The sequence below is a fragment of the Leptodactylus fuscus genome, chromosome 7 (assembly GCF_031893055.1).
Source record: "Leptodactylus fuscus isolate aLepFus1 chromosome 7, aLepFus1.hap2, whole genome shotgun sequence".
Classification (NCBI taxonomy): domain Eukaryota; kingdom Metazoa; phylum Chordata; class Amphibia; order Anura; family Leptodactylidae; genus Leptodactylus; species Leptodactylus fuscus.
Window position 1 is genome coordinate 48744293 of NC_134271.1, and position 14158 is coordinate 48758450.

Sequence of the window (14158 nt, forward strand, 5' to 3'; positions counted from 1 at the left end):
GAATAACCTGGCTTTCTTAAGTCACCCCTGCCCCTTTCCTGAATACGCTGTCTGATACTGAAAAGTAAAGTTATAACAGATTATAATGTTTCTGCACTGTATGTGAATGTATTATAACTGGTTACAGGGTGGAGATTCGGGGCCACCTATTCATGCCCTGTGAGACATGACTAACATATTACTGGGCTCTAATGTCAGCTGAAAGATTTCCAAACTCATGCCAAAATCTCACTCCAGCACTGTTGTGCCCATTTCTCCCATCATGTGAACCAGCATGGTCTAAAGTCCTATAGTCTTGTCATGTAATGCAGACCACAGTGCACCCATAGCCGTATACAAGCATACAATATCTGACTTCACATCTACAACTGTATTCAGAATTCTGCTGGTCATGGTGCAAAACTTTCCTCTCGAAGGGTGTGTACAGTGGAACATAGCATGGCATTGGGCTCTGTACTATGGAGCCACTCTGTGTGTCACCATCTCATACTCCATGGGACGTTACATATTTGAGGTATTTTTTTGAGTTAGGGTCCATTCACACGAAGGAAAAAGAAACCCATTGAAGTCAAAGGGAGGCTTTTTTTCAGCCCTGAAATTCCGCACCAAATTCCTCACCATTTTTCTCCGCGTGAATGGACCCTTAGGCCCCGTTCCCACGGAGTAATGCGCCGCTCATTCTGACACGTAAACGTGTGTCAGAATGAGTGCTGTAAAACAGAATGCCATTGACTTCAATGGGTGCCGTCTTACGTGCGCTACACATTGAAATCAATGGGTTAAGAAGCCTCCCAGTAAATTCAATGTGTAGTGCGTGTAAGATGAAAGAGGAAACTCTACATCCTACTGGGAGAAGAAGATGCCACTGTGGAGATCGCTGCCCAATACGTGTCCAGCTGTCACCAAACAAGAGGAAGATGAGACTCCACGGACTGTTATACCCCAAAACACCCACCCCACCCCACCTCCCCATATAGCGGTCACCAACGAAGAGGAAGATGAGACTCCACGGACTGTTATACCCCAAACCACCCGCCCCACCCCACCATACCCACCACTCACCCACCCGAGTCCAACTGGCCCCCCCGAACCACTACTTTACTAGCTTTGGCAATGCCAAATATCTATTCAGACGTGCCAATAAAGCTTGTTTGATTTGATTTGCGATGGCACCCATTGAAGTCAATGGTTTACATTTTTACAGCGCTCACTCTGACACGTGTTTATGTGTCAGAATGAGTGGTGTGTTACTCCATGGGAACGGGGCCTTAGAATATCTCAAATATATCTGATGGAATTTGCCCCCACTTTCTTTTGTTTTTGTAAGCATCTGTAAATATGTACCATTTTCTAAATCTTGATGACCACATTCACTTTTCATTCACTTTAGAATATTGGTGAGCGCAAACAAAATTTGGTGTTCATAATATAAAATTGTTGCAAGCCAACACTTGTTTGGGTGCGATGAAAGTCAAAAACTGCATAGTAAATGGGTCAATTTTTTTAGACTAAAATATGTCCAAACATATTTACCTGTCTCTGGGCAGAATCCATAAGTTTTATCTTGGTCATAGTCTTCTGTTGTTGCACACCACCTGTAGCCATCTGACCGTCCCTCGGTGGTGCAGCTGTCATAACTTTTGCCTTGAAACTTAAAAGGAAACTTACAGGGTTTGCCTTCTGCATTTCCAGCTAAAGTGAACAATACTGGAAAAAAAAGAAAGAGAATTAGCTGCTGATTGTATAGCTGATGTATCTAAGCAAGAATTAGGATACAAATAGAAGTATGACTAAAGGATCAGACTACACAGGGTTTGTTTGTAGTCTGTTACCATGGAGGCCACCTCTTTGAGAAGACTACTAGAGATGAGCGAGTACTGTTCGGATCAGCCGATCCGAACAGCACGCTCGCATAGAAATGAATGGACGTAGCCGGCATGCGGGGGTTAAGCGGCCGGCCGCTGTCAAAGCGGAAGTACCAGGTGCTTCCATTCATTTCTATGGAGCGTGCTGATCCGAACAGTACTCGCTCATCTCTAAAGACTACCCATTATCCACACCAGATTTTGTTAAATGGATTTTCTGTTCCACCATATATTATGTAGACTTGTCATATTCTTTGAGATGTGAATATGTCCCTAGAATTCTTTACTGTATTTTTGAGTGGTTGTATCAAAGAGCTTTTACTGAACTAAACTGAGACTACATAAAATGCTCCAGATTATTTACCAGCCAGTATTATTTATGTAATGCAAATATTGGTGTGAAGTATGCCAACAAAGTGGTGGAGTCAAGAAAGGGTTTGTGTCCATCAATGTTTTGCAAGTTTTGCTAAATTTATCATAGAACATGCATCATTTGACAATATGAGATAGTTCTGGTACCCCTGTTGATCGCTGCCTAAACTGTTTACCAAATACACTACCATACATTTCTGTTTCTAAAGCCGTGCCAGTCAGTGGCCTCAGCGGCCGCAAGAGTATTCCTGGTATTGTATGTTTGTGATGTCACTGAGTCCTTGCCAGCCACGACTGAGGCCACGGATTGACCTCAACAGTCTCGTGTGATGCAGGACTTCCAGTGGTGAAGGTACAGCGTGTGCCCAAATGGAAAGCAGTAGCGAACAATGGGGTGCTGGAGACAGGTGAGATTTTTATGTTACGCCTTCATCGTCCTCTTCTATTATTTTTCCAATTCCTGAAAACACCTTTAGGCCGGGGCCCCACTGGACAGAAACGCGAAAAATCGTGGTATTTTCTAGCGAATCCCATGCCCACTTTGCGGTAAAAACCACAGTTTTGAAAGTCGTAGCATGTCAATTAAGCCTACGGAAATGCCAACAGTTTCCCCATATGTATAATTGTAACAGAAATTACACAGAGGACTTTCTGTTTAAAGCGCTGCGGGAAGAACCATGTTGTGTTGCCGCCATGGTTTATCCCACAGCAATTTTTGCTGTGGGATGTCCCATGGGGCCTCAGCCTTAGGGAGCCTTCACACGGAGTATACGCTCCGCTCATTCTGAACGTAAAACTCGTTCAGAACGAGCGCATAAAAACCAGCTCCCATTGACTTGAACGGGTGCCAGCATACGAGCGCTACCCATTGAATTCAATGGGAAGCTTTTTTACCTATTGCTTTCAATGTGATACAAGCGTATACTCCATGTGAAGGCTCCCTTAGGCTGAGGCGTCACGTTGCAGAAATGCAGCTTTTTTGTTGCAGATTTTGCTGCAGTGTTTTGTGCCAAAGTAAGTGGAGTGGAGTGGAATGGAGTTAACAAAGGGAAATTTCTTAGAGCTTCCTTCATATTTTCCATTCTTTTTCAAGCAACTCCTAATTTTGGGATTTAACCTTAGGCTAAGGCCACACATAGCAGAATGCAGCTATAAAGAAATGTACACAAAAAATGCAGCAGAAATGCAATGCAGCAAAAACGCTTGTGTTTTTCACTACTTTTCTGCCGCATTTTTCATTTTTACCTTCCTTACTATAAGTCTATACAAAAAACTCAGCATTTCAGCAAGCAGAATTCACATGCTGTGTTTTTTAACCTGCAGTGTTTCTGCAGCATTTTGTGTAGATGAAATCAAGTAAAATCTTATTCACTTGGATGGTAATGTAAGACACAGCTTTTTTCTGATACTTTTCTGCAAAAAGTTGCATTTTTGCAACAAATAGCCTTAACTTTAAAGAGATTGTACAGGATTACAAACACATATTCCTTTCAACCAGAAACAGCACCACACCAGTCACCTGGTTATGTATGGTATTGCAGGTCAGCCTCATTCCTTTCTTAGTGGTTCAGTCACATTTCCAGACAGAACCCATAGAGAGCTGTTGCACAGTTTCTGGATGAAAGCAGAACAAGAACTTTAATAAATCAGCTCCATTGTTTTTTAACATTAAGGCATTTATTATCTACTGGCAATATCCGTTTGGCCATGTGATGTTAACCAAATGGTGTGTTTTTTGCTGACACCACTTCCAGACCACTGTGGTCCACATTGTTCTTGGATTTAAAAAAAAAAAAAAAAAAAAAAAAAAAAAGCCTTCCTTGTTTTCTAAGTTAAGGACACTGACTCATGCAGGCTGCCTTGTAACTACATAGGAGTGTAGCAAGCCTTGGAAGGAAAGGGCCTTTCTAATGAGAAACATATGTCCTTGCTGTCTACAGAAAAGTCCCTAAGAAATGTTTGGAAAGATCAAAAACTGCTGCAAATCGAAATATACAATTCAGGGAAGTCACTCCTCACAAGGAAAGGGTTTAACCCCTTTCTGTTATCCAACATACAACAAAATGTCTATCTTACCGACTGTAGCTATTAAATAATATTATGGTTTTTATGTTACAGCAACTTGAAGTTCCTGGGCACCTATACAAAATCTGTAACAGAGCCCCCCACATCTTCACTTATCATGCACAATAATGGGCTCCTTGTATGGGGCGTAGGGACTTATTCAACTCTTGCAGATCCTAAGGGAGGCAAAACTGAACCCCCTCTGGGGTTATGCTGTAATCGCAAGTTTTATTTCAGGCCAATATAAGTAGGTGGGAGACCAGGCGACTGGTCTGAGCAACCATTTCGTAAAGGTACTTAAGAAGAAAACATTTTTGATACACTGTCACTGCAGGGTGCTCATTTACATTGCTTGTATTAGTTAGGTAAAGTATGGCGGTATTATGAGGGCACTGAAAAGCAGGATAGTGTGGAGTGATCAAAGCTCTATATCGTAGCATTCTATGGGACCATATGTAACACTCACATAACTGAAATGGATTTATACTCCTTATAGATTCCTTGAAAATCCACAACTGAACATGCTCCATCACATGCTAGATAATCCAGGTAGTATCCACAGAAAACACATGGTACCATAAAGAGGTACCCAAAGCAACGATAATATAATATAAGAGTATAAGATAAGATAAACCTTTACTAATAACACTATGGGGAAATTCTAACACTATGGGGAAATTCTAACACTATGGGGAAATTCAGTGTGTTACAGCAGCATGGATAATACAGTAATATATTACAAGAAAGAACACATACAAGCTCATACCAGATAGAAAAGATACTAGGTGTCATAGCAGCTAAGAAGAAAAGAAGACTTCAGGATCATTTAGTTTTCTGTGCAGAGTGATCTTTGCTTAGCCTGATGTAGATTATACAGCCTGACTGCGGTCGAGAGGAAGGATCTTACTTCCATACATAGCACAGAGACTTTCGTATATACCATGCAGGGTGCAATAATAATGTCTTTCAGCACTCATTCCATGGTGTTCTGTTTAATATTTTATATTTCACCTTAAACTGCAAAACTTTACCAGACATTTAAGGATTATACTAAAACTAGATGTATAGTGGCAGAAACTTTGTTTTTTATCCCCACATATGTTACTTTTATGTCACTAAATAAACTAACAGATCTACATACTGTATGAAAAAATAAATCTACAGGAAGAATGTATTTTCTTTCACAATGTGACATCCTGCATGTTTTTTCAGCACGCAAAAAGAATGTTGTGTAATGTTCCTACACATTCATTTCCATTGTCAACAACCACATGGCATTTTCATTAGAAAGCTAGTTCATACTGGAATTCTATGTAACGTGATGACTCCAACAATGGTCATCTTCCACCAATTAATATAAATCTGATAGTGGAGGATGAAGTTGGCAGATCAGGCTGTACCGACACAACCATAAAATGCTGAAGTTTGCATTGGACCAGAGGCTTCAAGCTTCAATTGTATCAGACCAGAGGCTTTCTGCTTTCTGATCTGCCATCATAAGATTAAACTTTTCAGAGGAGATATGAAGAGCAACATCATTGGAGGTAACCATTTTCGGCCATAAAAATCCATTTTTAAGGTTAAACCATCACTGAGAAAATGCAGCGTTTTTGCCAGATTGGAAACACTCAGAAAAAAACTGAAATAAATCAGTAGTGGAAAAACTGCTTTATCAAAAGCTCCTGAGTTTATATATGTAAATGTATATGTAAAATCGCTGGTGTTTTCTGTATAGGTATAATAGGGGCAGAAAATCCGCACAGGAAAATTTTCCTCTACAAAAATGCAATGAAAAATGCTGCAAGGAAAAACATGTTTTGTTTTTTTTGCTGCTTTTGCTAAGTGGGGCCCTAGCCTAAGGCTAAGGCCCCATGGGACATTCCACAGCTAAAAAGCGCTGCAGGAAAAACCGTGGCGGCAACACATCGCGGTTCTTCCTGCAGTGTTTAAAAACAGAAAATTTGTGGAGTTTTCCTCCGCAGACTTTCTGTTACAATTATACCTTATTATACGGCGTTTCTGTAGGTATAATTGACATGCTGCGATTTCCAAAGCTGCCAAATTGCCTGCACTGTAAAACACCACGATTTTTCCCACGGCGTTTCCACCCCAGTCAAATTGCGGCATTTCCATCCCGTTGGGCCCAAGCCTAATAAAGGTGTTTTTTTCAGTGTGGCTTTTTTTTTAGCAAGATGCATTTTTTCTGCAATGCAATAGAGAAGTTTTTATGAAAACACAAGGAAAAAAACATACCTAGAGCATCCTGAATATAGAAAATAACACCATGGCACCAACAAATGCACCATAAGTAGAAAAAAAAGCTGTTGTTTGCTTCCTAACACAGTTTTGCGTAAATCATTCTAAGAAGAAACTAAAGAACACTTACATTCATGAGGACAAAAGCCATATTTCCCATCTTTATCAAAGTTGTAGGTGGTTGAACACCAGAGAAATCCATCAGTCCGTCCGGAATCTGTGCAGCTGTTGTATTCCTTGTCATTGAAGAGGAACGGAAATTTGCAGAACTCGCCATCAGCATTTCCATATTTGACTTTCACAACTATGGTGGAGAATAACAGCTGTTTAACAGAGCTAGACAGACAGCAAAAATAAAATCACGGTAGTAATACGATGTGATTAAAGGGGACTTCCAGCCCAGTAACATTTTGCAAACAACTGATTATGGGATGAATTACCATAAGGAGTCATGCTTGCTTTTCAAGAGAGATTGCATAGGTGAGTACAGAGGCTATACCATAGCACCCAATTGTTATATTATGAATTTTCTGATGTCATTAAATAAATAAAAAAAATGTATTATTATTATTTTCCTACATTCTCTCCCTCTATTGGTGAATGCAAGAAGCCATAACCTCATCTCCATGAAGGGTATTTGGAGTTTTGCGTGGAAAATAAAAAACAAGCTCCCATAACTATAGAGCTATATTAAGAAAATGATCAGCATAGTTACATAGTAGATGAGGTTGGATGAAGACATCAGTCCATCAAGTCCAACCAGGGGTGAACCTAGTCTTTGTGCCGCCTGAGGCGGAGCCCCGGCATAGCGCCGCCTGAAGCGGTCGCTTCAGGTCGCCTCATGAGAGGTGCAGCACTAAGTCCAACCTATAACCCTAAAATCCCTACAGTGTTGACTTGTTGACCAAATAATGCCATGACATCAGCACCTTTGGTCTTTGAATTAGGGATTCAGTAGGCAAAAATGCTTAAAAGTGTTAGTTTATTTTTGTAAATGAACAAAATATAAATGAAATGAATATTTGGTGTGGCCAGCCTTTAGAGGAGGAGTCCTGAAGGTGAAGCTATGGACTCCATGGAGCCCTGATCTCAATGTCACCCAGTCTGTCTAGCATTACATGAAGAAAGAGAAGGATTTGCCCAAGATTACATCCGCAGTAGATCTATGGTTAGTTCTCCAAGATGTCTGGAACAAGATCCTCCAAAAACTTTCTGCAAGTTTACCAAGAAGAGCTTTCTGTTTTGAAGGTGAAGGCTGGTCACACCAAATATTGACTTGATTTAGATTTTTCTTTAGTTGATTCATTTTGCATTTTTGCAATTATAACTATTAATAATTCTATTTCTGAAAGCATTCTTACTTTTTTCCATGTCTGCCTAAAAATTTCACACAGTACTGTAGATCCATGTTACGGTACCTTGTCCTTCTCCTAAAGTCCAAAGCTCATCATCATCAAAATGAGAATCGCCACCAATTCCTGATCCTGGTGCAAAAGCATGAGCCAATAGTCCATCTTTACCATCAAATGGATAGCCATCTCCATGCTCTGAAAAACAGACAACTTACATAGATAAAGAGATCTGTGGTACAGCAAAAACATATAGAAAGAACTAAAAGTGAATTACCCCAGCGGCCAAAATTGATCATGATATCAGCTTCCCCATCCATGAGTCGAGTAAACTTCAAAGGAGTGACATCACTCCAGACTTGGAAAGCCCGAGCAAAAGCATCATCCACGGTTCCATCATCCAGATCTGTAGTATACCCCAAGATCCTAAAGAAAACTATTAAATGTTTAGTGAAAAGCATATTTTGAAGAGGTTCTCGGCTCTGGACAATCCCCATAAGATTTCTTTACGATGAGCGGATCATAGTTTTCGCCAATACTGGGACCCCACTATCAAGTGTATTAAAATCTGACCGTAAAGACCCCCTTATATGGCTGTTTTATCAGACCAATTAAAAGCTATGTAAAGAGATGTGCAAAGGAATAGTCTATAATCAAGAATATTCCCCATGTCCACAGGGTGATGTGCTGCCAACTAGTGCAAATTGTAAATGCAGCAAACTAGCAGCAATATCAGGACTGATGTTCATTTCCAATCATTGCCTCCAAGACTGACCCAGGTAAATGGGGCCTTAAAGGGGGTCTGTTAAAGGGAAACTCAATATCAAACCAATCACAGAGCATTGTAGCACCACCATCCGTTATATAGGTGCACCATTTCCTTAAAATGCCAAGGGCAATAGGAAGTGTCAGAGTCTCCAAGGGTTCCAGCTGGAAAACACTAGGTACTAACAAGCAGCAAGATAGCTATAGGATAGGAAAGGACTGTGAGTTAAGTATACAGGGGTCGAGATACACACTAGGATACAGAACCTTTGAAGGCTCTTGCACACCCTCATTCCACTTGAACCTCACTTGCCTATTTCTAAATGAAGCTTTTTAAGGACATGGCAGATCTATTTGACTATCTAAAGGAATGATGATACCGAGCATAATATGCCCAACGTATGGGGTGTATGTATGGCTGGTTTGAAGTCAAGTTTACTTGTGGCAGTTTTCCTTTAAGTGTTCAGTATCCCCATAGTGCCACCACAAGTATTACACCATGAACACTTATGTGAATGCTTTGTCTGTGTAATACATGACAGGACAAATCCTCCAGAGTAAGAGATACTTTTTGTACCCACTTTACATAATGGCCAAGAAATGAGGATACCAAACAGAGGACTGAGAGTTCCCTAATTCCCTATAAGTAAGGGTATAAAATATGAGGTTTTCTGCACTAGACAGTGTCTTTAAATAGGACCCTTTACCACCTTCATCAAATCCAGCTCTTAGCATCTGTTATTAGCTGCTGCTCCACTGATTCCAGCACAGTTGGATTTTTTTTTCTAGCCCACACCATTCCTGAGCAATAAGTGCTGTTACTTTTGGTGCTTGATATGCTATTTACGCTCTGTACTGTCAAGTGGGGGGTGTCAGGCATGGGATCCGAGTCTGAGCTCTCATTGTCTATTCTGATCAGTATTCTGAATCACGCCCATCTTACCAGCTCTTGCCTGACAGTGCGTCTAAATAGCATATCAAGCACCAAAAATAACAGCACTAACTGTTCAAAAACGGTGGGGTCTAGAGAAGAAACATTCCAAATGTGCTGGAATCAGTGGAGCAGTGGCCATTAAATGATGCACTTGGCATAGGTGATGAAAGGTCCTCTTTAAGAGTACACCTTACATAGCAACATTGCATGGACAGGTCATTGACTCACCTGTATGTTATATCATTTTTTTCCCATTTGGGCTTTCTTGGGAAGAACTGGTAGTTGGACACGTCTGGGTTACCGCATCTAGGTTTTTTCATAGTTTCAATTGTCTTTTGATCCATCTCCCCTGTCTCTGGAATATGAAAGAATTTCTGCATTTTCTTCAGGGTATCCTTTAGCACCATCAGGCATGTGTCTTTAGGGCAGCCATAGTATTTTAGTAGGTATTGCTGTCGGAAAAATATATGAATAACAAAGCAATTAGGAATATGACATGGTAACATTTTACACTCAATATAATTGTACACTATAGTCTTCCTAGTATGGAACATTGTGAATACATTTTGAGTGGAAATGCCCAAATACATACAGTGTGTGTATTAAGATCCACATTTTACAAAAAAAAAAAGCATGCGATTTTTGAAAATCACAGGATTTTAAATTGAAGTACAAAAAACTGGGAGCGTTTTTCCTATAGATTTAACAGGGAACAAAAATGCAGAGAAAAATGCAGCAAAAACTCAGAAACTCAAAAACATCTTTTTCGGCAGTATTTTTTAGGTGTGTTTAGCTATGTGGGGCTCTACATCCCGGTCTCACCTCAACACCCCAGACGTACCAGCCCAGCTAGTGGCAGAGGTAGGTCACTGCCACAGCTACTCATTCACTGAGACATCATTTCCAGTGTGCCATGACAGGACCTTAGGGTAGAGACCAATGAGCAATGGCATCCCTCAGATTGGTGGTATCAATGGATCTGTATATCCAGTAACAGAAGTAATAAGTGATTAAAAAGAGGCAAACTGATGAAAATGTCTAATGCCATGTTTACATGAAGCCAAATAGTACTGACATGGCCAGTGGCGTAACTAGGGCAGGGCCCCGTGGCAAACTTTGGCAAACCCGACCGCCACTGACGCCGAAGACCTCGTCCGACCCCCTCCTACGCATTCCTGCGTGTTCTATTATGCCCCATAGTGGCCCCTGCACACAGTATTATCCCCATAGTGGCCACTTCACACAGTATTATCCCCCATAGTGGCCCCTGCACACAGTATTATGCCCCATAGTGACCCCTGCACACAGTATTATGCCCCATAGTGACCCCTGCACACAGTATTATGCCCCATAGTGGCCCCTGCACACAGTATTATGTCCCACTGTGGACACCCATAAACAATTATTATACTCTGGGGTCTTTTCAGACCCCAGAGTATAATAATCAGAGACCCGGGGGAATAAAAACATAAAACACTACTGTTTCTTACCTGTCCCCTACACTGTCGGCCTCCGCTGCCATCTTCTTCAATGACGTCGGACGTCACATGACCCGGGACGCAGGCCAGATTCATTTGAGGTCAGAAAGGACGTCAGGAAGGAGGCCTGGCAGGATCGTGGAGAGGTAACAGTGTTTTTTATGTTTCTTACCTCTCCCGGTCCGCCCGTCATTATACTCGGTGGTCCGAAAAGACCCCCAAATATAATGATAGCAGCGGTAGCGGCTGTCACCGAGCCCCTAATGTCCCGGGCCCTGTGGCAGCTGCCTCTGCGGCTAAGGCGGTAGTTACGCCACTGGACATGGCGCCATGCATGTCCACATAAATCTAAACAATTACCAGAGAGTGTTTATTTTGAGCCATAGAATAATCCTAGCTAGGTCGATGACAGACTACAGAGGTTGGGACTTGTGCATGGTCACACTCTGATGGATTTTCTGTACACTGCGGATCCTATGATTTCCATTTCTGTGATGATGACATGGTTGCCAGAGAGAGTTGTAACTTGAAGCTCCTGGGCCCCAAAATATGTAAAACTGTTCTGCATGTCCTCATACATGTTCTTCTGTGTTTTACAACTACTACGGTACAAGTGCTTCTTATTTTGGCTGTAGTGATGGGCATTCTGCCATAGTCTTCACTATTTTCCAGATATGTTGTGTAACCCGCCTAAAGGGATAATCTGGGAAATGTCCTCATATCATGTGACAATATTGTTTCAACACTACCGAATGTGCGATGTCTGTATACCTCTAGTGCTAGCGGGAATAGACAGGAGATATATCTACAATTATCAACATATCCACATTTGATTGCTAAGAAAGCTAATCTGAGTGAACTGAAGTTGACTGGACAGCCAATTCGAAGAATGGTTCTAGCTCAGGTAGATTCACAACTTTGTCTTCCATGTCCGTCCATACACTATTTAATACTAAGTGTAGAGCTGACATCCGCATAAAGCCTGTGGTGGCAATGACAGTAGATTAGTAGGGGTTAAAGAAATAGGGCTTTCTGCTCTGATGTTAGTTGGTTGTTGTCCGGATCCAGGATTGACTGCACATATGCAATTATTTTTCATTATATACGATGGAAAATATTGGAACAGTGAGCTGAGTACATGTATCATGGCCAGTCTTAAAGGGATTGTCCAGGAATTACAGATTTCTCAAAGGAGTCCAGGGAAGGTGAAAAATAATTTTTTAAAAAAACATACTTACCTGTACTTGGCGGCCTGATGTCCCCCCATGGCTTTCCAGTCCAACAGTGTCCAGAGGCTCGGAATAAGACAGTGGGTGCTGCTGGACTGGACGACTGCGGGTTACGCCGGTGCGCTGGGGACAGGTGTCACCTTCCTGGATAACCTCTTTAAGGCCCTTTTCCATTTCATAATACAAGATCACCTTAGCTAACCCTGACGTTTTTGTCACTTTTCCACACTGTGAAAAGGACCAGAAATGACCCAGTACCAGGTTATTTTTTTCACCCACTTGGCCAAAGCTATACTAGAAGGGCATGTGTCCAAACACTACGATTAAGAACCAGCGACTTTCTGCGGCGGCCAATAAACCTTAGTATACCCATGATTCCAAGAAATGTTAGTAACTTTAGATCATAGCAGTGTAACAATTGTAAAGCTGTGTTGTTGGTACCACCACAGCTTTGCATTTGTAGTATCCACCCTTGTTTCGTAACAGAATTACAATTGTTAGTGTGCGTTGTTTTTTGGTACCGTCATGGGTTACGATTAGTCATGGCAACCCTTGGTTTATAACCGTTTTACAATTGTTAATATACCTATGGTTAGCACGTGTGCCGCCCACTGTTGGTTAAGCGCAGAACTACAATTGTTAGTGAGCTGTATAATTTGGATCCACCTGGGGCTTAAATGTATGGTGCCCACTCTTGGTCCAAGGCAGTATTACAAGTGTTTGTTTTCTAAAAGACATTTGAATCACAATTTTTTTCATGACAGATACAATTTTACCATCTTCGATAACGTCTCAGCTTACATTGGCACACTACTTATATGATACAATATGCATGGGTGGCATGGATGATTTCATGAGTTCTATATTGTAAACTCTTACGAGCAGAGTCCTCCCTTTTTTCTATTGTTTAGACTGTTGCTCTATAGTATTCAATTCCATTTGTGAATGTACCCTATGGGGCTACAGAATATGTTGGTGCTATATAATGATTATTATCATTGTCATACTATAATTATTAAGGATTGTTTAGTTAGTTTGCTACTCTGATATTGTAACATCCATGGTCAGCTGAAGTACTTGGACTTGGTTTAAGGAAAGAAAACAGCTTTCAACAGGTCTTTATTTCCAATGTAACAACTGGAAATGTTTCGGAATTGTTTGTTAAGAGTAAAGTTCACCACTAGGTAACGTATACTGAGAGAGTACAAGAAAAGCCATTGGCATAAGGTTACTCACTGTGACCATTTCTTTGTCTGTCTTGGGCGAGCTGTCTCCAGGAAACTTTATTATGGGAGAAGGTGCCGCTGTGTTCTGATCAAACTGAACAAAGAGCTGGTAATAAAAGGCACAGAGCTGAAGAATATAAAGGGGCTTCATGTCTTCTGGGCACTGCCACGTCTGTAGATATTCTGAAGAGCTTCTACCCGAAGCTCTGGGCACTGGAGAGGTAACAAATCCCTGTGTGTGGCTGCTGAGGTTTTTGGTCGGGCTAAGTTCCTTTGTATGTGAAGGATCCAGATGTACTGTGCATTCTGCAGAGGAAACAGGAGAGGAGGGGGCCGGCCAGATGTGGTGAGTAGGATGTCCTTATTAACCCTCACAGCACAAGTTTACTGCTGGACTGAAAATTTCTCTTTGTAGGTGAATCCTGTGTGAAAACCTATGGGCAAATGTATGACAAATTCTGGCAATTCAGGGTAATGTATCTAATGCACAAATGTATATCAGGGTTGACCTTACATAATCTTCTGATATACCAGTCTATAAAAGCAGCCTTTGATGGTGATCTGGAAGAGCTGCGATGCTTACGCCCTACACCCTATTAATAATACCTGCCTAATAGTTC

General features: G+C 41.3%; 1 protein-coding gene across 1 annotated transcript in view; it reads right to left on the reverse strand.

Moving 5' to 3' along the window:
• Positions 1-13850, reverse strand: part of MMP2 (matrix metallopeptidase 2) — a 35114-nt gene extending 21264 nt beyond the window's left edge. The window contains exons 1-6 of the mRNA XM_075281871.1: positions 13549-13850; positions 9834-10057; positions 8184-8332; positions 7976-8104; positions 6688-6861; positions 1534-1707 (exon numbers count right to left, since the gene is read on the reverse strand). Of these exons, the coding sequence (XP_075137972.1) occupies positions 1534-1707; positions 6688-6861; positions 7976-8104; positions 8184-8332; positions 9834-10057; positions 13549-13689 (991 nt within the window). The 5' untranslated portion in view covers positions 13690-13850. The remainder of the gene's footprint in view (positions 1-1533; positions 1708-6687; positions 6862-7975; positions 8105-8183; positions 8333-9833; positions 10058-13548) is intronic.
• Positions 13851-14158: the final 308 nt, after the last annotated feature.